The sequence below is a fragment of the Porites lutea genome, chromosome 7 (assembly GCF_958299795.1).
Source record: "Porites lutea chromosome 7, jaPorLute2.1, whole genome shotgun sequence".
Taxonomy (NCBI): Eukaryota; Metazoa; Cnidaria; class Anthozoa; order Scleractinia; family Poritidae; genus Porites; species Porites lutea.
Window position 1 is genome coordinate 24,612,985 of NC_133207.1, and position 26,753 is coordinate 24,639,737.

General features: G+C 40.5%; 2 protein-coding genes across 5 annotated transcripts in view; both read right to left on the reverse strand.

Annotated features, from left to right (window-relative positions):
* The window catches only part of LOC140944664 (uncharacterized), a 31,211-nt gene extending 26,565 nt beyond the window's left edge, over positions 1-4,646 (reverse strand). Inside the window, exons 1-5 of the mRNA XM_073393782.1 lie at positions 4,100-4,646; positions 1,691-1,862; positions 1,341-1,444; positions 899-976; positions 351-438 (exon numbers count right to left, since the gene is read on the reverse strand). Of these exons, the coding sequence (XP_073249883.1) occupies positions 351-438; positions 899-976; positions 1,341-1,444; positions 1,691-1,706 (286 nt within the window). The 5' untranslated portion in view covers positions 1,707-1,862; positions 4,100-4,646. The remainder of the gene's footprint in view (positions 1-350; positions 439-898; positions 977-1,340; positions 1,445-1,690; positions 1,863-4,099) is intronic.
* A 49-nt stretch (positions 4,647-4,695) lies between these two features.
* LOC140943290 (von Willebrand factor A domain-containing protein 5A-like) lies at positions 4,696-25,500 on the reverse strand. Of its 4 annotated transcripts, none has more exons than XM_073392370.1 (3): positions 24,219-25,500; positions 22,605-22,722; positions 4,696-6,062 (listed from the first exon to the last, which is right to left on the reverse strand). In XM_073392370.1, exons 1-3 carry the CDS (start codon positions 25,436-25,438, stop codon positions 4,965-4,967), a joined length of 2,436 nt encoding a protein of 811 aa, XP_073248471.1. In that variant the 5' UTR covers positions 25,439-25,500; the 3' UTR covers positions 4,696-4,964. The 4 variants fall into 4 exon arrangements, with proteins under 4 accessions (XP_073248471.1, XP_073248469.1, XP_073248470.1 ...); XM_073392368.1 differs by lacking the exon at positions 4,696-6,062 and adding an exon at positions 9,562-11,596; XM_073392369.1 differs by lacking the exon at positions 4,696-6,062 and adding an exon at positions 14,138-16,855.
* Positions 25,501-26,753: the final 1,253 nt, after the last annotated feature.

Consider the following 26,753-nt stretch of genomic DNA (forward strand, 5'->3'; position numbering starts at 1 on the left):
CCAAAAACAATAGAAAATAAAAATTAATTGAGTTAAGAAAATTAACTGCAACATATACCATGTTGACACTTCCCAAAGAGGGCTTCTCAGTCATCATACTAATTAACTATAACTAACATAAGTTAAACTGATGGCTTTTTTGACAGTCACAATGGTGTAATAATAATTAAAAATAGAGTATGAATTAAGCTTCAAATAGTTGCTAAAATTATAAGATTTAAACTTGAATAAAAGAAGGAATGCGATGGTATTGATACCCTACTTAAATTGTAGTACTAAAAAACTATATTCTGATACCTAATTTAAATCGCGACCTGACAAATTTTTGTCAAGTTGTTTTTTAAAAATACCTGTTCCTGTTTGTCCATATGTCAGCAGAGTCCCTTTGTATCCATTTAGAGCAGCATAAACCAACGGCTTTCCAACTTTAAGATAAAGCTTGAAAACGGCAAAAAGTGAATCCATTGTACAAGAGTAAGTTTACGACATGTTAAAGGAAATATTGCAGTTGGAATTTGTATAAATGTGCCAAAGCTATCAGCATACAAGGACATGCGCGGCGTATTCTGTTGTTGACAGTGTCTCAGACAGTGTCTGCTTTGGTTTGTGATTGGCTGCAATATCCCACGCCATGTCCTTTGATTAAAACCACTAATCGTGACTTTTGCATGAGTTTCCCGCCCTCAGATATTTTTTTAGTATCAGTGCATTTTGTCAGTGGGCAAAGAAATTGTTTGGGCTTAAGTTTAACGTTGATTCATTGAAAACTACTAAGAGATTTTCCGCGGAAATTCAAATAAAGGGTATGCCAATCTGGAAATCAAAACATGAAGACATTCTTGGATAACACACTACTTAAAAAGACTTGTTTGTGGTGAAGATCGTGATTTAAAATTACCTCGTGATTAGTGGCCTCTGGGCTGAACACACCGTCGAAGAAATAGTTTGTTCGACTTCTTGGGTCGAGAACACGAATCTGATTATGGAAGAAATACGAAAATTAACGTAATTTTTATACGTTCATATATCGGTTTACAAGTTAAAAAATTATGAGACGTTTGTTTCAATTGCGAAATATACCACTGCGCCGAATCGGCCATTTCTGAGTTGCATAAAACCTCTGTTTTAAAACGAGGTTAAGGGTAAAGCCTTTGATATGAACATGAGTTTTATTCTCATGCACATAAAACTCTTTTTTACAAAAACGGCTTCGCACTTGACCTCACAGTTTTAAAAGTGAGGGGTTTTGGAGCACGGAAACGGCACATTGTAAATTAATGAACTTTACCTTACGTCGTATTACGGGGATTATGATTTGACATGATGTTCGTAACACATACCAGAGAATGTTCTTGGTGAATTTCAATCGCATTTGGTTCACGTTTTTCCTTTTCTCTTTCCGTAAATGGACGTACTCGAACATAAACTTGGATTTTTCCTGCTTCTGTGTATAAAAATAGAACGAATTATCGGTTAAGTCAAGGGAAGATGACCTATCACGCGCGTACCACATACAATAGGCAAAGAAAAACGTCCCAGAGGCCTACTTGCCAAGAACTAGCATTGTGGGGCAAATCGTCTCTGAGATATTAGCCCAGTTATGCTCTGATGACTCTATACAAATCCTTCTAAATTTGACTTGGGTCTAAACGTTATGACCCAAGTCAAATTTAGAACATTATGCACCCACCTTTTCCCTTGCTCATGGTAGTTGTGTGAATTAAACTCAGTGGCTTCTCTTACTGATTCCAAATCAGGGCTTGATTCTCAGGTCCAGGGGCCAGGGTATCTAGTAATCTGGCGAAGGGAATCAAGAGGATTCGCCATTTCTCTGAGTTTACATGGCTATTTTCTTCTGAGATCTGGAAAACGAAAACATAAAAGAAGAATGCATTGGTTTAAAATCATGTGACGAAAGGAGATGCGCAGTTACAGTGTAATAAAACAGTACTAATTTGTCTAAAGTATGCTATACGCTGCAATTTTGTAGAAAGAAAATTTGATATTTACAGTAAATTGTATCATGCATAACACTGTTTATGATGGACGAGAGTAATTATAAGTTGAAGTGTTAGAGAGGACCCATAAAGTCCTCTGAACATTATATATTAGGCCCAGTAATGACGTGAGCCCGGATGTAAGCCCGGAACGCTTTCTGTTTTTAAACCCTGCACCCTCCAACTATGACCTGACGGATAGTAATCACGTCGATCGGCATTGAAAACGTGGGAATTTACAACAGATACTAGTTGAAAGTCTCTCTTTCTCCTCTCAAACCTGGACCGATGGCGAAACACCGTTTAAGAGAATTCATCCATACACAGTATTTTTAAAAGCAAGGTAAGTGCAACCATAGTTGATATAGTGGAATCATGGCTTTGAAGTCGGTCAGACTGACTTTCTGTCGCTTTTAAGGACTTCTCATTTGCATACCTGTCATTTAAATCCTTGATTAGACCAATAGAAACGTCGCATTTATGTATTCAGTCATAGCTTGTGCACAGCCACCAGGGAGTTTACAACTTGAACCGCAGTTAAAACTGCAGCACCGTTGTTTTCCGACTTTTATAACCAGTGCTCCTCGCGCTAGGCCCCGTTTATACGAAGAGCCTCCCTCGGCTGGAAGGGTCACCTTTAATCTCGTTCCCAGAGGCTGAGATCCTTTTGATCAGCGACGGGGATTGGTTCACCTTCTCAGCCGAGGCAACTGCGCCCACGCATGCTCTGATTGTCTAAAACAGCGCTCACGCATGCTCTGATTACCTCACTTTGACCGAGTTGACAAGGCTGGGCGAACAAAAAGTGTTTATATGGAGAAACGTTCGCCCGGCTGGGAGGATGACCCTACCATTGCGTTCAAATGGCCGAATCAACGCTTTGTTGTTCATGTAAACGGTTCGCCACGTTTTGTTAGGAAATGAAAGAAAAGTTGACTCGCCCTGAGTAGCTTGGGAAGGCAGATCACCCGGAGAAAGTTTTCTCCATAAAAACGGGCGTGAATGAAGTATGTCAAACATGAACTACACGTGCCGGTAATATTGGAATTGAAACGGAACAAGGGTGTTTAATTGTACTGTTTACAATTAAAATGATTTTGCTCATGATAGTGCTTGCTATACAAACTCGGAACATTTCTTCTGGGCTCAGGGAGAATTCACTTAAGAAAACGTGGCCCGAGTTACCCAGATTTCATCGCGGAGTGGGTGGAGTAGGGGTTGGAGGATGTCCACCTTGCATTTTTACAACAATTCAGCATCAAATTACCTTACTCAGAAAAAAAAATCATTATTTAATGTCTACAGACGCAATTATCAGAAAATCCAGGTTGTGCGAGTGTGGCTTTGATGAAAGCTTTGGAATAGTTCGAAGCATAATTTTCTATTGACATTCAAGCCGGTTTGTCTCTGAAATAATTCCCATTAAGCAATAAGAACCAAAAAGCCTAGGCATTTGCTTTAAATAAGTAAAAAAAAATTCCCGTTTAAACCGGTGTTATATCCCGTACAATTCAAGGAGCTTTTGGAAGAAAATACAATGGCTCCGGCTCGTAATGCCATATTTTAAGGTTAGAACCAACCACCTGTTGCGGCCACCTAGCATTGTTTTTCCGTTGTTCGGTTATCTTTTTGAAAGATACTATTTGTAAAAACAACTAATTTTCATAATGTAGGGGCATAAGAAAATTGCTCTATCAAAAATGTTCTTAAATTTTCAGCCAGTTTACGTTTGCAACATCAGCAAAAGCCCAAGACATAGTTCGCGGCCAAAAAGGTCTATTTAAATCATTGCTTTCTAATCACCATTAAATTTTAAAGAACGGTTATAAACCACAGCGCCTTTGTAATTGTCACAGTTAAAAACATGACTTCAGACCACGGTCAATTGTAGCATTTTCTAATTAAGATGTTGCTTAAAATATTGCCAAAAGACACTTCACTCAAATTAATTTCTAGGCTGTATGGTATGAAATATGTCCTGAATTTATAGACAATTGTTTTTGTTTTGATTTTACTAATCGCAGTTATCATTTGAACCGCCGTCCTTTAAGATTAAAAGGTTTCTTTGGATCAGTGAATGCTTCAAGATAGCGTTAACTTACCGAGTTTCTGTCGAATTGTTCTTTTTCCTCTCCTAACTAAAGCTCCCTGGAGTTCATTAGTTAAATAGGGGAAAATATTTTCCGACTATTAATCTCAGTTGCTTATTATCGCCTCTTGCGAACTGCACTTTAGCGAGAGCACCAGCGAAACACCGGAAACAAGAAATAAATTATTAAGCGTGGTGTAATAAGAAACGCTCAATTTTAGCCTGTCCATATTTTTCATGGTCATTTGAAATGCTGCCACTTATATTAATCTGATTTTATCCTCAAGCTCTTTCCAATTCCTCCATATGCCGTCCGGAAGTACCTAACCTACGAAAATGCGAAATGAAAAAAAATTATGTTGTTAAGAATTACTCAAAACAATTTTCCGAGTCGTCAAAGAATAGTGATAAGGTCGCTTGTTTTACAATTAGCAGAAGCGCATAACCACGCAATTGTGAGCATGACTTTACATTCGAAACGGCATCAAAATATGTGATTGTATATGTTAGAAAAAGTGTTTTAAAAATTAACGGGAGGGTTATAATATATATGAACAGAGGGGGGGGGGGGGGGGGATCTAGGCTTGGTTTTTTTTTTGATACCGTATATGACCTAATAAATACCCACTTCCAAATAAACGCCTATTGTCTAATAAACGCCCCCTCTACGCTTTGTAATAGACGCCCCTCTGTAACAAACGCCCCCTGTCTAATAGACAGAATTATGAGAATTACTCAAAAGTACTAGGAATTAGCAGATTAAAGAAGCAAAATCGTTCAATTCATTTAGTATCTTGCTTGATTAACAAGTGTTTGCGTATTTCATCTTGTTCAATGTCAAGTTAAAAAGATAGCAGAGAATCAGACGTTTTATATTGTTATATATGAACTCCGATGACGGCAGCTGCTGATTTTAACACATCATCGTAGTTAACAGCATTAGGTAGGTTCTTCTTCATCCACTTTGTGCCTCTCTCGGCGATCATCTCCCATTCATCTTTCTGATCCGAGAACGTGCCCATCAACAGAACCAGTGCTAGTGCAGTGGTCCATAATAGCTTCCCTTCAGCTGTCTCAACTGCTATCTCTCTTGGGCATCCTGCGATCAAGGCTTCTTGGCTTGTTGTACACAGGGCCACCAGCTGGTCAGTGAGGTCCCAGGCCCCTGAGAATTTCTGTAAGGCCTTCACTAACAGTAGTTGACATTGTTTTTGACATCTTTCAATGCGAGCATCTTGCAATGCCAGTACGGAGTGTACTGCTACTACCCTTCGCTTTGCCACACAATCTCCCTTTTCTTGGAAGTTTTCGTAAAAGTCATCCTGGTCCATGTGATACTTTGCCACAGGGGTGTTACACAGAACCTCGCAGTCCTCGTCTTCACACTCGTCATCTGAACTACCCTCCGAATCACTATATAAATCACCTCCTTCCTCCCAAACCCCAGGTCGTTTTTTCAACGGTGCTGACACCGGCTGATGATTGTCTTGGTCAACAGCGACAAACGAAGTGAATTTGGAAACTATGTTCGTTGCTTTGCTAATGAAAATCACTGTGTGTTTGAAAGCATCTTTTTTCTCGTCACTCCAAGTCCGGCTTCCGTTGTTGTAGGCACCTTGTTTTTCTTGTATGAGCTGCTTGGCTGCAAGACGATGAATACTCCCTCCATTCACTTCAGCTTCATCCCCTTCACGAGAGAAAGTAAAATGAATCTCGTGATGTATCGCTGCCTTTTTGTTCCCCAGTCTGCCTTTCAGGATTGCTTTTGCAGTCAATTCTCCTTTGCCCTTTTTACAACTTTTGGTAAGACCTCCTTGCCGACAATTGAGGTCACCATACACAACAAGTCTGTCTCCTAGAAACAACAGAGGAAGGGTTGCGGGGATCTGGTATCCATTCCAGTCTTTCGGTAGTTTCCATGACAACTCGACATCTGTTATAACTGGTTGCAGAGCTCTCTTTAATGTCTTGATTACCTAAAGTTGGTAAAAAATAATACAAAAAGGAATGAGCAGTGCTGCCGTTTATAAGAACTCTCTTGCAGTAAAAAGAACTGAATTATCGAGTACATTTTACAATCATAAGGCAACTATTATCTAGAGTATAGTAATTTACAGTTATAACAATGAAAATAACAATTGAATCACTTAAAAAATTTAAATGTAAAGAAGTCCTCCACTCTCTTTGTCCTACAGACCTGCATGTTCCGGAAAAGATAATACTTTTGTGTTTTCTGCCTTAAGGTGTAGTTAGACGCGTCCAGAAGTGGGCTGGGAAGTAGGTGGTGCAGAGGGTGGCTGGGGGACTTCATTTTTGCCATATATTTGTAGCACAAGAGTAATCTTCTACCATCTAACCTATCTAGTTTACCTAACTGTAAGGCATGAGCATATGACTCTGCCTCGGGGTAGATTATGTTAAGCGCCCTTTTTTGCACTCGCTCTATGGCTTCGGACAGATAAGCAGGGATGTTCTGCCACACTGGAACAGCATACTCTAAAACCGGCCGGACTGTGCTAAGGTATATCCTCAAGATGTTGGGTTGGCTCACCCTGGCTCTACGGAGAACTCTAAGGGAGTATAACTTCTTACAAGCTTTCTTAATAATGTAATCAACATGACAGTTTCACTTCAGGTCATTGTCTATAATAACTCCAAAGATCTTATAGGTATTGGCACGCTTGATGACATTGCCGCCAATTATTATCGGGTTAATGAGACAATTAGAGTTACGTAGGAAATTAATACGCATTTCTTTACATTTGGTTGGATAAAGTCTCATATTATGAGCAATGGCAAAATTGTGAATGTCTGAGGCCACTACATTAAGTAAGCTAGGGGAGTTCCTTGGAATTATTTCGAGAGCACTGGTATCATCGACGTACTTGATGCGCAGCCGCCAGTCAGACAGCAGTTTGTTTGTCATCACCGTAAAGAGGATCACGCCCAGTTTATTCACTGAAGGAAAGTAAAGGAACAACACGAGGGTAACTTCGACCGTCTCGTGCAAAGCTTTTGACGAACTGAAACTTGACCCTTGATTTCCTTTTTTCTGCCCCGCCGTAAGTGTATTAAAAAAGAGATTTTTGTTATATATTTTTCCCCTTATTAATTTCATCCAAGACACTTATACATGTGAAAAAACAAACAAACAAACAAACAAAAACACCAACAGAACGAATTAAACTAGAAGGGGTGTTGCCACAGGCAGCCCAATGCAAAGTGACAGGGACTCCGCAACTGCATCCTACAACAATAACTTGAATACAGTAAACACCCGCATAAAAGAACAATTAATTAGATAAAAAACATCAGACTGAAGGCTGGCTAATAACGCACTATTATATATAAGAACCGCGCCGGCAACCTTAGAGCGCAAGTCGCACGATTAGAAGAACCTGTTGACACTACTGAGAAAGAGCTCGTGAATTTGAGTCTGGTGTAAGGCTGGTAAGGAATCGAGCTTGAGCAAAGGCGTTTGTGAGCGACGCACGTAAACCGAAAGAGAGGAGTTTTCTCTTTTAATACGCCTTGAGGCTACTAACTTTACATAATTGCTTACTATTCTAATATAGAAACAATTTGCCCAAAAATATGGGTAAAACCACCGGAAAGGAATGCAAAAAGTTCAATTTCGTTTTACGTGCGTCGCTAACGCAACAATCAGCCCCTCACCAGCACAGCAAAGAAGGTGCTCCTATAGCCATTTAGTACGTAAGTTCGATTTGTAGTCGGGTAAGTGATAACCTGGGGGTTAAGCAAATGGGACTGTAAAACAGTTTATAGGTGCTTCCCTTCGTAACTCTACCCGACGAGTAAGTCGGGGTTGGTCCTGCCCGTTCCAAGAGTTCGCCTCTCTGTGGGTTTGTCCCACACTTGAGCGATTTCCCATACCTTATTACCAAGTCGTGAATACAGCCAACTCCCGCTAAAGGTGATGTTACACGGGACGATTCGCAACGACGATTTTTAGCGCAACGCAGAGTTGCTATGTTGGAACAATGATGTAACTATGTAGCAACAATTTTGCAACGCTGTGTTGCGCTAAAAGTCGTTGTTGCGAGTCGTCTCGTGTAACATCACCGTAAGACGGACACCTTTGGGACAGGCAGTAAGTGTCCGTCCAAGAATGATGTCCGTCTTAAAGAGAGTCAAATAAAAGGAGTAAAGAAAGGCAGTGTCCGTTAAGAGAGAGTCGACTGTACCTATGGTAGAATATTACACTTTGTTATATTCCTAGACTTTCACTTGACTAAACAGGGACTGCCATTGGTTGATTCTTAGTCACGTGGCCTTGACTAAAATCAAATGTATCCCGATCGTTATACATTACGCAATGTATCCCGCTCGGGATACATTACAGCACATGATCAAAGCATGGTGGAAAGTGGCCTGACAGAAGGCAGGAAAAACACTGCCAGTTTTCTTTTTCGTGAATGAACACAACAACACAAACACGAAGCCTCAAGCTAAAAAGCAACGATTTTTATAGTTATCCCAGAAGAGAAACAGCAGCTAGTGGAGGAAATAGATGCAGATAATATATAAGGAAAGTACTTTGTAAATCATTCATTCAGTGGTTTTGAGAATTATATTTGTGTTGTTATAAGTACCGAGTCGACTGTTTTGGTTAGCTCCGGTTATTCTTTTGTTGCTGTTGAAGTGAAAGTCGAGGAATATAACAAAACACTTAATGTCAGGTCCCTCGGGAAACCAGTTAGTTTTGTTTTCCCTCGAGTCCTGATGTTTCCCTCGACTTCGTCTCGGGAAAACAAAACTAACTGTTTACCTCGGGATCTGAAATTAAGAGAATATTATTGCCCTCGCCAGCTATTCCCCCAGCCCCGCCCCCTCCATTGCATGAATGCAATACGTTTTCTGGTAACGGTTTGCTAAAACTCATCATTTACGGTATAAGGACTCCAAGTGAACATAAGGGACTTGACTTGGTTTAGGTCGAAAACCTCTCTTTATTATCTTCTATACCTGCATTAGATTTGTTGGGACGTAAAGAAATATATTTGTTTTGCTCTCCGTAAATGGCCTTGCTACCGTAAAGAATTGTGTTGAAAAAGGACCACGAACGGTTCCACCTGGGGAGTGATAACCTGTGTAGCTGGTGGGATCACAAGTCGCGTGACATGGACAGGTTCAAGTAGCGCCCAATCGGAATTTTAGACTTCATTGTAGTGAGGAAATTTTTAATAGACCTCACGTGATAACACTATGGAAAACTGTTTCTTTCGAACTAACCTGAGAGCTGAGACCGTTATAAAACGTACAAGCTAAAGAGGTCTTTTAGGTTATGGTATTTCCGGTGTTTAAGTGGATACGAATTAGCCGGAAATGAAGTATTTCTGCGGCACGGAAGCAGTAGGGACTGGGGCGGTTTCCGTTGAAGTGCCGTATGGGTAGAATGGAGTCCTATGAAAGGAGTGCTTATCACGTGGGAAAGCATTCTAGGCCGACACCTCGTCTAGCCCACGTTATTATTTATTTACTTATTCATTTATTTATTATATATTTCATTCATTAAGTGATAGATCGAGTTTCGAGAGGGTTTTCACTTGTTTTCGATATTTTTCGTTTGTTTTCCAATAATTAGTTCGAATTTACCGTGCTCTGTTGGAATACATGGTCAGAAGTGTGGGCAGAGACTTTCGACCCGTGTAGCCATCGTAGGATAGGCTTTTCTGAGCATGTGCCATGGATCCTACCCAGATTTCCTGCCAAGTTTTTCCCTACTGGTTTCTTCTTCTTTTTTCTTTTCCGGCAGGTTTTTTCTGGCCTCCGTTCTTACAGTATTCTATGCTAAATGTCGCTCAGCTCTGTTCTACCTTATCTATACCACATGTTTGAATCTAATAGAAGGTGTAGTATAACGTATTGATATATCTGCAGCGCTCGGCCCAAACCGCGCTTGCCTTTACGGGCGGCCATCTTGGTTTCATGTGTACCGAGGGACTGGTAGTCAAGTTGCACTCAGTACAATTGAAACCAAGATGGCTGCCCGTGAGGGTAGTAGCTCGATCGCGGCCATCTTACGGAAAAATAGGGGACTGTGAGCAGCGCACTTTACAACTAACATAGCGTCTTTTCTTAGGAAATGCAAAAGTCGTAAAAGCCTAAGATTTGAAAAGGCTCAATTTAAATTACGGAAAACTTACTTAACAATTACAACTTTAAAATACGGTCGGTACAAAGAACATGACCTCACAAAGTTGCGCTAATAAAATGATTGTGGTTATATTCACCAATACTAGCAAGTGGTCTGTCTGCAAGCTTATGAACAACTAGTCCTCATTATTTGAATAATCTGTTCAGGTGTTCATGATATCTGGACTCCAACTGTAGCTGCTGCAAACGTTATCACTTCGTCGTATTTAATGGCTGCTGGTAGATTTTTCTTCATCCACTTTTTGCCTTTCTCTTGGACCATCTCCCATTCATCCTTCTTATTCCCGAACTTGCCCATCAACAGCACCAGAGCCAGAGCAGTGGCCCATAACAGCTTCCCTTCAGACGAGTCAACTGCAATCGCTGCTGGGCATCCTGTGATCAAAGAATCTTTGCTCGTTCCACACAGGGAGACCAGCTGGTCGGTGAGGTCCCAGGCTCCTGAGGCTTTCTGTAATGATATAACTGACAACAAAGCTGGGGCGTCTTCTTCTGGTTCTTTTTCTTGTTTGGTTATGTTATCGCGTTCCGCCTCTTCCAAGGCACAAGCAGCATAAGAGGATTGCCCTTGATCTTTTCCCTTTGGTCGCGACAACGATGCCCCACTAAACAGTTTCGAGAAAAAGGAGCCTATAGACTGCTTCAAACTCGTCTGTTTTTCAGTAGGGACTGGTCTACTTGCTCCGCTGACGGAACTTTCCCGCGGAATTTCACACCACACAGTACTATTATACGTTTTGCCTTTCGTTGCCAAGCAAAGGTCGACATCCGAACCGTCGTCAGATGATTCGTAACAATCACAGACCAAACCAAAGGAAGGAACAAATTGTCGCTGAAGGGGTCCAGATACCGGCTGATGGCTCTCTTTATCAACAGCCACAAACGACGTAAACTTTGACACCACATTTGCTGACTTACTAACGCTGATTAACAATGTTTTGTGGCCTCCATCTTCCACGCCGCCGTTATACCCTTCATTCAGGACATCCTGCTTTACCTGGATAAACGTTTTAGCTGCCAGGCGATGTAGGAAGACACTTGCGTTTGCTGCATCATCTGTCACACAAGTCGTCGGCAGGAGAGAAGTAGGAAAGCTGATCAAATGTTCAACTTTCTCATTATTTCCAAACATGCCTTGTAATCGTACTTTATTCATTCCTTGCTTTGCATTTTCTGAAGGCTTCAGAAGGCCATACACCACAAGTCTGTCACCACTGAAGAGCGGAGGAAGAGATGAAGGGATTTGCTGCACAGTCCAGCCTTCTGTTAGGTCCCAGGCTACGCTCACATCTGAGATAACTGGTTGAAGAGCTCGTTTCAGTGTCTTGATAACCTGAAATCAACATGTAAGTGCCATTTACTTGTTTCCATGCACTGATGTCAACCTTTTTACAAACTAATAATTCAAACATTATTTTAACTATCGTCTTCTTTACGAAGAAAAATGGTTGGGATTGATAATCTAACCATCGAAACCCATCTTTAAGCTACAGTCGACTCTCGCTTCGTTGCGGACACTTTGCTTTTATGGACAACCCCATCAGTACCTGAAGACCCAAAATGAGACCAAAACCTGCAACGTAAACCTCTAAGCCCGCCTATGAAAGTCCTCCTCTCTGGTCTGCTACACAGTAGCCTCCCACGCAGACGTTGTGCCTCTATATCAGAGATGGCAATTTTAGATATCAACAACTTGATGAACGTTCGTGTAGCAACGACTACGAGAACCTGCAGTGGGTGCAGTTGTAATCGAACCGACTGCCAAAGGGTTTCTCTTCCCTAATTGTTGCAGTAGTCTACCACCCTCACTGGACAGGGAAAAGAAATTATTCTATGCTTGATCATTTATTTCAATCCCTCCCAGTGGCTGAGTCAAGATACCCTTATAGTGTCCTTATTGTGGCGGATGACTTCAATCGTCTGGACGTCAGGTCGATCACGAAACACTTTCGACTTCAACAAATCGTGAAGAAACCAAACAGAAGAAATGCGGCAATCCTTGACTTGGCTCTTGCTAATCTGCATATTTACTATGACGAACCACGTTTATTTCCGCCCTTTCGTGTCTCAGATGACAATATTGTTACAGCCGGGCCAAAGGTGGAGGACAACAGCCCCTGTTCTACAAAAATTTTACTAAAGAACGATAGGCTGGTGAGTCGTAGAACTGAATTTGGCAGGTATCTCGGCGTTGTGAACTGGTACATCCCGTTTTCCCACATTGAAAACTGCGAGGATACCTTTAACGTTTTCCACTCGGTTCTACGCACAGGTCTCGACCTACTGATGCCAACTAGAAGTGTTCGAGCAAACACATCTGATGCCCCTGACCCAACATTTGAAATCACTGATTCTGAAAAGGGAAAAGGCTTTTCACAAGAACGACGCTGGGTCACCGCCGTACAAGTTTTACAGAAACGTTGTAAACCGCGAACGAAAGGGATATAAAGCTAAATTTTTAAAGTCTAAAGTTGAACATACGCAAGAGGAAAACCTGAAGGTGTGGTGGAAAGCAGTCCAGCGGCTGTGTGGAGCGCAAAGCTTCTTGGAGAACGTGACCAGCCAAATACAGGTAGAAGGCGTTGAAAATCTTTAAGCGGAGGAGCTAGCTAATGCGATTAACGAGGCCTTCCTTGAGCCCTTATTTTATATAATTTATTTTATTATTTTGCCACAAATAAACGCATAATATAGTGTAAGAAGAGATTTTGAGGGCAAATAGTATTTAGCTTTATAAAGTAACCCGACAGATTTAGAAATCTTAGGAGTATCGTCTACCCCAACCGCTGGCTCAACTATCGGGGGACGAGGATTCAATGAAACTCACTGAAGTGTCTGACTTGCGTATTTATAAGTTATTGGCGAAGCTTAATCCAACTAAAGCATGTGGTTCTGATGAGATCCCGAACTTGATGCTGAAGGAATGCGCTGAAATTCCTGGTTTTCCAATAAGCAGGATTAACAACACCTCCCTTCAGGAACAGCGGCTTTCCCGCATGGAAGCTGGCTCATGTATCACCACTATCGAAAAAAACAGTGAAGGACCTTAAAAGAGATCTAAGGCCCATCTCTCCGACACCTTGCTTGTCTAAAGTCGCCGGCAGGACTGTGTTGTGACCGACTATGTCAAACCTGCGGTTCTCAAAGTTCTCGAGTCTCAACAGTAGGGCGCAGTTCCGAAGTAATCGACTACGCAAGCTTTATTTACATATAAATCATTGCTGGGCAAAGGAAACGGATGGCAACGGTGGTACCTTGAGAACTATACTAATTGATTACCGCAAAACCATTTGACTTAATCGAACATAAAATTCTTTTAACCCTTTGAGTCCCAATAGCCCGGGGGGTGGGGGGGGGGGAGGTGGTACTTGGGTTAATGTTTGCTGTGCCGCTAGCCTCTCAGAGCCCCTACCCCATCATAGTCTATTTTTTGGCCAATTTTAGACCCCATCTTAGTCACTTTTTGGAAAATGTAATTTTCGCGATCCCAACTTAGTCACTTTTTATTTATGCATCTACGTTATCAATGTGGTTTCAAGTGGCGGAATGTAATGCAATCAATGCGAGCTTATTGTTAAATTTAATAAACAACAACTTTCTGATTTTTTTTAACCGAGCATCTTCCCATTTTGAATCCCTACTTACCCCCAAAATCCGAAAATTTGCGACCCCATTCTAGTAACTCTATTGAAAATGCCACCCCATTATAGTCACTCCAGTCGTGAAAATGCGACCCCATCCAGCGGCACATCCCCATTAGCCTCTTGTAAAGGAGTACCCCTCCCGGCCCAATTGTGACCAACATGAATTTTCTCCTAACAACACCAATACATAACCAAGAGAAAAGGTTGCGAGAATTAATAAAATGATCACCAAAGAGAAAATGCATTGATCTTTTATCAAATTCTCCCAACTAATTCTTAAAGGAAATGTATGGAGATCAGTTGGAGGAATTTGTACGGGGCTTAAAGGGTTAAACAAGCTTTGTACGCAAGATTTACCAACTAGTATAATTTATTGGATCGTTGATTTTTTGACAGACCGTGCACAGCGAATTAAAATTGCTGATGGATATCTTTCTGACCGGGGATAAGTCCCGTCAGGTGTGCCTCAGGGGACAAAGCTTTTCCTTGTCCTAATAAATGATTTAAATCTTAGTGTTACCTTAAATGCCCAGCTATGGAAATATGTAGATGATACGACGACTTCAGAAGTTGTTGCTAAAGGTTGCGAAAGCAACGCACAGCAGTTAGCTGGTCGCGTAGCTCAGTGGTCCTCTGACAACAGAGTAAAGCTAAATAGTGACAAGTGCAAGGAACTAAGAATCTCGTTTGGGAAAAATCAGCCGGAGTTTCAGCCCATCTCATGATCAGTGAATAGACAAGAGGTAGAAGTTGTCCAAAGAGCGAAACTGCTTGGTGTTAACAGTAACCAGTAACTTATCATGGAATGAACACATCACTAATATAGTTAGGAAGGCTTCAAAACGGTTGTATTTTGTTGAGCAGTTAAAAGGCGCAAATCTTCCTTACAAAGGTCTAGATTTTTTATACAACATGCATAAGATCTAACTTAACTTATGAAGTACCCGTTTTCCATTGCGCACTGCCTTCGTACTTCCAGGGTGACCTAGAGCGTGTCGAAGGAAGAGCGTTATCAATTATTTGCGCCGGTTTAGATTACAAGGAGGCACTAGATGTAACAGGCATACTAACTATACCAACTATTATTTTATACAATAAAGGTATCTGCAACAGTACTTTAACCTTGACTATTACCGACAAAGAGCACAGCCTAAGCAAGTTGTTGCCTGCCATCAGCCATAATTCGTATTCCTCAAGGGAATATGGGCGCTTAGCAGTTCCCAAGTGGCGTACTAATCGTTTTTGAAAAACGTTCATTATGTCCTCCTGTTTAAAAAACGTTTTATCAACTTCTGAGTAATAAGGTTTTAAAGGTGTTTTGTGTATATTAGTATTCGTTTTTATCTTTTCAGCTTTATCTTTTACAAGTTTATAGAACAGATTATAATAGTTTTCTCAGTTTTGGTTTTATGTAAATAATATGAGTTGTGAATTGACAATGCAGCTTTTGGACTGCAAAAGTATCAAATAAACTAAGTAAATAAAAAAACAAAATGTGTATATTGACCTTTGGGGATTGAACTTCTTTAGGGGCTGTTTGCATGGAGGTGGGGGACCCCACGTACGTGAGGTAAGTCGCGAAGGGTCACCCCACTTGTCATGTAAACGTGATCAAATTAAAATGAAAGATTATATGGACAAGCAGGTTACCTCAACTACCTGGGGTCCCCCACTTCCAAGTAAATAGGTCCTTTCAGAAAAAGTACCGAATGAATATCTTAAAGTCATGTACTACATGATATTTGAAATAAAATGTTTTAAAGATGATCATATTGTTTTAATGACGTCCTCGTTCCTGGCCTTCATTTAAATTTTGTTTTGGCAGTCAAAAGTTATTAAATCTGAACTCCAACTGCAGCAGCAGCAAAGTTTAGCATTTCATCGTATTTCACATTGACTGGTAGATTTTTTTTCATCCACTTTTTGCCTTTGTCAGCGACCATCTCCCATTCATCCTTCTTATCCCCAAACTTGCCCATCAACAGCACCAGAGCCAGAGCAGTGGCCCATAACAGATTCCCTTCAGACTTGTCAACTGCAATTGCTGCTGAACATCCTGTGATCAAAGAATCTCGGCTTTTTCCACACAGGGAGACCAGCTGGTCTGTGAGGTCCCAGGCCCCTGAGGCTTTCTGTAACGATATCACTGACAACAAGGCTGGGGCGTCTTCTGCTTGTTCTTGTTTATGTTTGGTTACTTCATCGCGCTCAGCGTCTACAAAAGCACAAGCAGCCTTAGAGAGTCGCCCACCAAAAGATTTTTTCTTTTGTCTAATCGGATTTGAAAACTTGGAGCCTTTAGCCTTCTTCACACGCTTCTGTTCTTGTGCAGAGGCTGGTCTGCTTGCTCTCCCGATGGCCGTAAGCCCAAATCCAAACATACTCTTTTTCTTGCATTTCCTTGCAGAGTGATTGTAGGCCACATTAAACGACGGAACAACTTGTCGCTGAAGTGGTCCCGATACTGACTGATGGCTCTCTGAATCAACAGCCACAAACGACGTGAGCTTTGACACCACATTTGCTGACTTACTGAGGCTAATTAATAACGTTTTGTGCTCCTCATTTTCTACACCGCGGTTGTACGCTTCATTCAGATCATCCTGCTTTTCCTGGATTAAAGTCTTAGCTGCTAGGCGATGTAGAAAGACACTTACATTTGTTACTTTATCCCTCACACAACCCTTCGGCAGGAGGGAAGTATTAAAGGTGATCAAATGTTCTACTTTTTCATTATTTCCAAACGTGCCTTGTAATCGTACTTTATTCATTCCCTGTTTGGCATTTTCTGAAGGCTTCAGAAGACCATACACCACAAGTCTGTCACCACTGAAGAGCGGGGGAAGAGATGAAGGGATTTGCTGCACAGTCCAGCCTTCTGTTAGGTCCCAGGCCACACTCACATCTGAGATAACTGGTTGAAGAGCTCGCTTTAATGTTTTGATAATCTGAAATCAACATGTAGGCACTATTCACTATTCTGCAAGCGCCGAAACATATAATTTTAACTACTAAACACATGTCTCAAGTATTGTCAGCAAAGCGTGTAAACGGATCCACTATCTTAGGGTCTGTAGAACAGCCCATCTCCCCAGGGACATTGGTCTTACAACTTACATCACTAAGATTAGACCTGTTTTAGAATATGCCTCGCCTGTCTGGGGAGGGCTGCCCATTTACCTCGAAGAAGATCTACAGAGAGTGCAGAATAGATGTCTAAATGTCATTGGTCTCCCTAGGGATACTGTTGAGTCACTTGTAACTAGGCGTCAGAATTTGACGAGGAAAGAATTTCAACGTATCCTAGAATCTGAAGCACATCCTTGTAAACGTTTTTTAGAAAAGCCAGTGGATCATGGCCATAATCTAAGATCTTGTAAGACTAACCCAGCGCACCTCAGAATACCTGTATCAGGCACTGTTAGGCACAAACAATCATTTATTCCTAGAGGTGCTAATCTTAACTTAATTTGATATGTATATATAATATGTAGTGTTTTGAATTTCTATTGTAATATTACCGTAATTCTTATCGCCAAAGGTAATAAATAAAGGTTATTATTAGTTGACCATATTATTATCGTAAAACCGTCCTATTTACAAAGAACTATGGCAAGGATTGATAATAATAACAATTGAAAGTACACTCGACTCTCGCTGCGTTGCGGACACCTGGTGTTTACGGACAACCAGATCAGTAAGGGGAGCAGTTAAATCCCCGGCAAAGCTCACAGACATTTGACTGAAGCAAACTCGCGTCCAGTTATTACGAAATACGCGTACTCGTATAGGTCCAGACAGCAAACTTATATCGGGCAGCTGGCAGCACCTTTAAACATTTATACACAAAGAAAACCATTTCCTCCGTTTTTATTTATTTAATTTAATGAATTATCAGACAATTTCCATGTTCAGTGGTTGAATTTTCGATTCTTCTGTTGCGCATAAATCACAGTTATTGTATACTTGTGTACACGTTACCGCTCGATTACAACTTTATACCCTAAGCGATAACTGTATGGGGTTAAAATAATCGACTTCCTCCCTAAACAATGAGACCAAAAACTGTAATCTACAACTTCACGCGAAACAACGAGCATCCCCGTCACTTTCAAATGGGATTCTCCCGCCCTCAACCCCCCCCCCCCCTCCCCCTGGATAGTTAACCAACCAAGTAGGAGTGTTTCATCATGTTTAAATCACAAGGAAAAGCCGGGTGGTTTAGAATTAATAAATCACGAACGTCTATTTTAATGAACCGTTTAACAGTCTTTTCTTTACACCCGTTCTTTATTCCAATAATTGTCGGGTGCTTGATTATTTGTACCGAGAAATTAGAACTGAAAACTTGGCCGTATTTTGTTACCAGATAAACAAACACTCTTTGAACGTAAATTACTTATGAATTTTCTTCCACTTAAATTAACTTACTGGTGGCCACGCAAGGAAAATACTGTCGAGACGTATCGAGATCAGATCAAACTTGTTTATAACATCAAGTCGAACACGACACGTTCTTGATAATGTTAAGGTTATAAAACTATTTACTACAGATAATAAGTTAAATGTCAAGGTTTACTGTTGTTCATATTGTTTTAATGACGTTCTTGTTCTCGGCCGCCATTATTTATTTGTTGTTAATAGTCTACAGTTAATATATCTGCACTCCAATCGCAGCAGCTGCAAATTTTAGCACTTCATCGTCTTTCACATTGGCTGGAAGAGTTTTCCTTATCCACTTTTTGCCTTTTTCGGCGATCATCTCCCATTCATTCCTTCTATCCCCAAACTTGCCCATCAACAGCGCCAGAGCCAGAGCAGTGGCCCATAACAGCTTCCCTTCTGACGTCCCAACTGCAATCGCTGCTGGACATCCTGTGATCAAAGAATCTCGGCTTTTTTCACACAGGGAGACCAGTTGATCTGTAAGGTCCCAGGCTCCTGAGGCTTTCTGTAATGATATTACTGACATGACACCCGAAGCTTCTTTCTTTGACAAGCTGGAAGGTGAGGCTGCCTTCTTGGATAATAGTGGCGGCAGGGCGGCGTGCTGAGGGGGAGGGGCGCCTGGATGTCCACCCCCATATGCTGCTGCAGCAAGTGGGGGTGGGGGTGGGGGTGCCCCTCCAAAAAAGGTCGATGATTGTGACTTGAACCTTGCCCCTCCGGCAGACGATTTCAAGCATTTAGCTCCAAGAAGGGTAGAAGAACCTTTGTACGACAATCCAGAACCACCCATTGCTTGTAATTGCGGCTGACCAAACAGCTGGGAATCACAAGCTGAATGCACTACACCTAATGTCTTAAAGCACTGTTGTGAGAATCCCATGACTTGCGAAGCAAATGAGGGGACGACCTGCTTTCGTAATGGTCCTGATACGATCTGATGGCTTTCTTCATCGACGGCCACAAATGAGGTGAACTTTGACACCACGTTGGTTGATTTACTGACGCTGATTATGGAGGACTTTTCACGTTGGATTTTCCACATGCCACTTATGTCGTCTTGTTTCACGTTAATAAAGGTCTTGGCTGCTAAGCAATGAAGTAAGACACTAGAGTTAGTCTTAGAATCCATGAAATAGGTATTTCTGACAGGTGGTGTTGAAAAGCTGATGAAATGCTCCATTTTCTCTTCGTTGCCTAAAGTGCCTGTTAATCGTACTTTATTCATTCCGTGTTTGGCATTTTCTGAAGGCTTCAGAAGACCATACACCACCAGTCTGTCACCACTGAAGAGCGGGGGAAGAGACGAAGGGACCTGCTGCACAGTCCAGCCTTCTGCTAAGTCCCAGGCCACGCTCACACCTGAGATAACTGGTTGAAGAGCTCGTTTTAATGTCTTGATAACCTGTTTGAGTTAAAAGTTGAAAGTTTACACCTTACTCATGACAAGGTGTACACTTTGAAGTACTGTTCAAGACTCACTAGATCATGATGACGGCGCCTGAGACATATCAAAGCTTTGGGGGTTAACTGCACCAGAAAAAATCACTAAGGGGAAAATTTATCTTATTTGTCTAAACTCAGAACACCATGAACAATTGAAAAATTTCCGGAATGTTCAGTGTTATGACCAATCACAAGGGCTATCAGGCCAAGCAAGCAAACCAGAAAACCAGAACCTAAAATTACATGTACCATAGCCTCCACCTTTTTTTTTCTTTTTTTGTCACGCCTAGAAGTCCGTTTTCCTCTCCACATGATAATAAAATTATTTCAGTAATTCTTCTAGTACCAAGTGGTACCACAGCAGACCAATGAAGGAGGAGATTGTGATATGACCAATGCTGTCAAAATCCTCCATTTTACATTATAATTATTCATTTAAATGTTACTTAACATTCACTTAAAGTGCATTAATTTTACACCCGTAAAATTAATGTGGGCTTTGTGAGTAGATTTGAATCCTGTAAAGGACTTTCACACTTCTGACTGTACGAGTTATTATTGTCTCATTTCCAATAATAATGACATTAAAGACAATAACGGTGATAGCGTCATGGTGACGATGATGACATCGATGGTGATGGTGATGATGATAACGACAATGATGATGATGATGAGTCTTTGTTTCATAGCACATCACAGACGTATTGATTCAGTCATCTGAAAATAATATTAGGTTTTACGGGTGTTTTATCTATTTCCTTTTATATCCTTTTAACTTTATCTTCTACATAACAAGTTTCTATCACAGATTAAGATAAATTTTTAATTTTTGTATTATATACACAACATTAGTTGTAAATATGCAATTCAGCCTTTGGGCTGCAAAAGTACTTATTTCATAAACTATCCATCTATCTATCTATCTCATACATGTACAGCTGTAGACTTTGGGCAACTAAATAATCACATAACAGTGGTTATGTCCATGTGACTTTTAAGTGTGTGATTTAATTAAAATGCAGCATTTTAGCTTTGGTTTATCATGTATTATATGAGATTCATTATTGCACTAATTACATGTATTTATTAAAATTGCATGTCATTGCTAGAGTCAACCATCTAATTTATTACGCCTACATTTTGCCCCTGTTCTAAGAATAGATTTCTTGGCTTTTTTGCCTTTACATGTAGATTGCATGATCAATGAGCTCATCAGAATGTTTGGAGCACTAGTTGTGCAAAACCAGAAGGACAATTAAAACATTCCATGCATGAACTTTGAGGTTATATATTAATATGGGCAGCCAGTGCCTGTGCAGTCATCTGCAACAATTTGCACAAGGTAGCATAAGGTCAAATTATAAAGAACTGATACATTAAAGATCATGTCCAACAATGACTGCTGAGCAGGAAGTGAAAGAAAATAGAGATAAAAAAAGATAGTTACAAATAGATGATTAAGTTGACCAGACATGACTGACAAAAAGTGCATTCAAAAACCACACAGATCTTGTTTCAAGCTGTTTGCTAGTTCTTGTAAATAAAAAAAGTTCTCTGCATGTGTGGTCAGTGAACATTGCAGGCTTGCTAAGGGAGGACATGTATGTACTACTATGAAGTCTTGGGGCACATGCATGTTCCAGAAAATTAGGCAGTATTCTACCATTTACTGGAAGGGTATAGCTGTACCTTTAACAAGAATGGTCTTAATAGCATTGAGTCTTGCTTGCTTGGGGACAAGATTAGAAATGAGCAGGCGACTAGACCGAGAGCATGCATGCAGTCATCCTTCTTTCCTCAGAGCCATGTGCGGCAAGCAAAAAATTAAAATTATGCTCTCAACCTACTGTGGCTCAATAGAGTAATGAGAGACTGCTTGCAGTCTAGCCTGAGACGATTATTCTACGTGAAACAGATTTCCTCGCTAAAAGTTTTTCACTTCCAACTTTATCGACAGTGGAGTTTTCTACTTTATTTCTGAATTGATTAGAACCGCGTGTGTAAATACACAAAAATCAAGGAATTAATGCAATGAACATGGCACATCATTTCAATCATCCGACATTGCCGAAAATAAACCTCATGCTCATCACAAAACTAATTTGCAAACAATGAAAGTTTCAAACACCCGACCAGTTGGCCTGACCATCAAAGTTTTGCACATTAAAATTGTTCTTTTTTTTCGACCACTGAAGTAATCATTTGTTCCAGAGTAATCAACTTTTTCAAGTGATAGAATTCGTGGACCAACCTGTTCCGGAAAATTTTGACATCTTTCGCAGCTTTCTATTCTGTGCATGGCTTTCGTTATATCCCCAGTTTCCATGGTATCTGCTAAGAATGCCTGAGGACCACAATCCCATTTTGAACACACAAACACACACATGACACACAAAAAGAAATGCCTGCAATTTAAGAGTCTCGCTGCTAAAGCAAGCAAGACTATAACCAGGAAAATTCCAGGCAGTAGAATAGATGTGGACACATTATTTCATTTAACCCACAGTTTTTATGAATGGTAAAAGGCACACAATACATAAGTACAAAATGTAGGAAACATTATTCTTGCATTGCAGTTAAATCTCTCCACATGCATGTATCCAGGGCAATGAAATAATCTGTCAATGTAGCAAATGCAATGATCAACGGACAAGACAGTGGCTAATTAGCAGAGCTGGCCGATTTAGAGAGGTAACTGTTAGTGGAGGTTTAACCATGCTGTTAGCAAAAAAGTTGTATGCAATATATGAATCAACGGTCAATTTTTTTGTAGGTCGTGTACTCATTAATTCAGAATTTTCATACCTTAACCTGCAGACGATCCTCCTGACTGGTAACAAATTCTGCCGTACCCTTTCCAGCTCTGGCCACACCCTTGATGAGGGCTGTTGATACTCCAGATCCTATACCAAAAGTAAAGCACCTGAAACAAATAGAATAAACAATCCTTAAATCAGTCATGAGTGTATAGGCCACAATTTTTGAGTAAAATAAAATTATTTTGTGCAAAATGATGGCTATATTGGTCATAACTGAAATCATATGTCAAAGTACATAGAAACCCTCTAAATTTTTGAAAGCAGATTGTTTTTTAATGACACGCACATGCAACATGCATCTTGCATTATAATCTCTTAGGGTGATAACCAAGTACAGTGAAGCCCTGAATCTATTTGAGGGGTGCTTAAAATTAGCCAAAACTGGCTGGCCTGACCAGTTTAGTTGTAAAGAGAATTTCGATAAGGGAGTTATTACATCATTTTGTTCATTGTTGTTGACCCAGTGACTAACATGCATCATTCAGATTAAAAAGTTATAATGGACAACCACTACAAGATTAAGGTTTACCAGAATACAATTCAAAACTTCATAATTCATAGTTTAAAAATTATTCTAATAAACTTGCAGGGAATGTCAATAATTTTTATGCATACAATTATAGGGTATGTAAATAGTTCATAGTTTTGCTATAACTATTAAAGTACATTTAGGTACGTCTAGGTCATGAAATATACATGTACATTTACTAGATCAGTCAATACTGTAAGATTTCCATGAAAATGTATTCTGAGTTGTTAATTCGTAACATTTATTTTTGTATTGTATTGACTCTAACTTTGCTGAGTTATATTGGACGTCCTGAGTTCTACCACGTCTTCAACTGCATTTCAGTGTTATTTCCAATTTGGAGTTAGTGGTTAGTGGTTAGTGGTAGTGGTTAGTGGTAATGCAGTATAAGGGCAAATGTTACTGTTGACGTTGTTCATGTTTGTAACTTGCCCATAATCATATGCTTCAGTGATGATAAGTATACTTGACTCTCCTTCAACAGAGATCTCTATAAGATGGACACCTAAGTAAAACGGACATCTACATGTAGAGCTGGTCCTTACATCTTCTTTACATGTACTTCCTTTATTCAACTGTCTACAGGACAGACATCTCTCTAAGACAGACACTAAGTGTGGGTTCCAAAAGGCGTCTATCTTAGAAAGAGTCAACTGTAAGCATTATTCAGGTGTTTACAATATCATTTCCTTGTAATTACCATGTACGTCATTCTCTAATCAATATCACTTCTGTAACTTAAAAGGGCATAGCACAACTACTTTGTTAAAATTTCAATTTACTGTGCTAACAGTTTAAATATCTTTGTGCAGTGCAGACATGCTTCCCCAAACTGACTAGTTCTAAACCTAGATCAAACAGCACTACCTATTAGATAGTGTGATGAAATGGAAGGGTCTGCCAGTGACTTCCTAACCACAGGATAACCAAAGCTGGACATGTTATGGGTACATTTTAAAGATTATTTATCCACAGACAAACCCCCCACCACGCCCCCTTAATTTAATGAACCAAACATACCGCTATATACTAAACATTGTACTTCGGAGAAATAAAAGAAGTAAATTGTACCTTGTGTTACTGGAATTCTTCTGCACAATATTAATAACTTGGGCAGTGTTCCCAACCTCACCATCAGTCAACAGGAAAAGTTGCCTTGGATGGCCTTTCACATGCTCCTGGGAAAACACCCACTGCAAAGGTGAGAGAATTTCTGTACCACCAAGATCTGCTTGCATGGATTTAGCCAAATCAGTGGCTTTCTTCAGGTTTGCATCGTTGTAGAGTTCACTCTTTTTGAAGAGAGTCTTATAGCTACTTCCAAAGCCTACGACATTGAAATAGCAACCATCTGGCAAGCTTTTCAGAAACAACAGTAGTGTCTCTTTGGCGCTGTCCATTCGACTACCACCCATGCTTCCGCTGCGATCAACCACAAAGATAAATTCACCTTTTTCTGACGACTCAGAGCTTTTAAATTCAGGGAAGAAGTTCAGCATTACGACAGGATTCGACATGAAGCCCTCTCCGTCTTCTTTTCCCTCAATTTTGATCCCGTTTTCAACGATCGCCTCTGGCTTGAACGGCTCCCGTGTCAGAACATGAACCACAACATCTTTATCGAACTTGTGCGATTCTGCCAGGCCCACTTTGGCTTGAGTGTTGTCATTCTCGTCAATCTCGACGCGCAGCGTATTTGACGGGGAAGTTATCTCACTGATGGCCGAGGTAGCTTTCACTTTCATGGCAAACTCGAACGAGTAAGGTGAATCGACGGAAGCAGCTCGAGGAATTTGAGTGCTGAGACTTGCAGCGCTGTCCGCCGGAGAATACCTCGGGTTGAGAACGGTCGGCAGCACAAACACAACTCGACCTTCAGCTTCCACAGAGAGCTCTGTGACAAAGCGGAGTTCCACAAGAGCTTCCTTCTTTGGCGGTAAATTTCCAACGCTTATCTGAAAAATATCCGAACCCTCATCGCTCTCTTCCAGGAGAAATGCACTTTGCCCGCTACTAATGGCATCGTCGTAGGTGTCCCGGGCCTCTTCTTTCTCTTGAACTTCTGCAACGATCGTTCGACCATCGATTGTCGCTTGAAATCCGCAAACAGCAGCTTGTTCATCTAGCGGAAAGATGTAAATTGCTTCGATAGGATTTTCTTCCTTGTTCGAGTATTTCATCGAGGCCACGACGTGAGCGGTAAAACCTTGAACATCAACATGAATGTTGATGCTTTCCAAAGGGATCCGTGAACCGTTTTCTTTTTGTAGTAGACCAAATCTTCTATCCATGTTTATTACTTCTCGTGGGATGAATCTGAACAGCACAAAAGGAGATGTTTTTTATGCTTGGCCTTTCGATCGTAAAGTAACTGCATGGTTTCGTAACCGAGCGCCTTGAGATTTATATATGCTCCATGCCAGGTGGAGTTATTTTTGGAATGGAAATACGTCATCTTTGTAGCAATGTATATGCTAATGAAAATTGACTGAGATAAAAAAATTAACTACAACATATACAACAGATACACAGGAAAACAACAACAATGATACATATTGAATTAAAATTATGTGAAATTTATAAGCTGTTTCGCGTATTAGAAGACGTAATTTTACCTACACGATCTAGGGCACGTTGCAGTTTTACAAGAATTTTATCATAAATTATATATAGCAATGACACGTCACAAATTCCCACACGGAATAGGAAAGTGTGTTCTCAGCGATTTTCTTTCTTTGACAGACAGTTGACTTTGCTCGAAAGAAATTCTAATACTGCACTCTCTGTTTTAAGTTTTGTACTGTTGTTACAAGGAAACATGTTAGAAATAGTCAAGACTAAAGAAATGTGTTTCGCAAAGAGGAACGCGTGACTGACCTCGAGCCTTGAAGGACTTGGCTTTCGTAAGACCTCATGGGATTGGTTAGAGAAACAATGAAAAAAGGACTCATGATATTGCGTTAATAGCCGGGATTTAGCAGCCGGGCAATGCTACGCTAGTTTCTGAAACTTGTCCTCGCATTTGGCAATTGAGTTCTAAAATAATGGTTCAGTTTTCTGCCATGATCAGTGCTCCCTTAGTTCATCACCGTAAAATGTTTCGTTTCCCATCGCCCGACCGACCAATTTTTTTAGAAAAGTAAAAAAAAAAGTTCCAGAATCACTAGCTTGTAAAGAAGCAAGTACTAAAATTTACAAGCACACGATCTTGTCTTATGAACACCAATGGTCTTCAATTATCATTGATACTTCGTTTTTGTAGCCTTTTTAGACATTTGATAGTCCTGTTAATATACATCTTTTACCATCTGATTATATCTTGCAGACTAAACGTGAGATTTAATATGCAATCATGTGTTCATTTTTTTTTTTTTTTTGCGCGACCGACCGACTCACCTTCACGAGAGGGAGGGCGATGGGAAACGAAACATTTTATGGGGATGGCCTTATGAAATTTGTTCATGATATCTTCCTCATATCTCTATGTACGGGTATGGAGGGGGACATGGGGGTTTACGGTATTGAGGTATTGAGCTTTTTTTTCAAGCGGTATTTCGGAAATTTTGATTCTAATGTGCGGTATTGCGGTATCATTCAGCCGTGCGG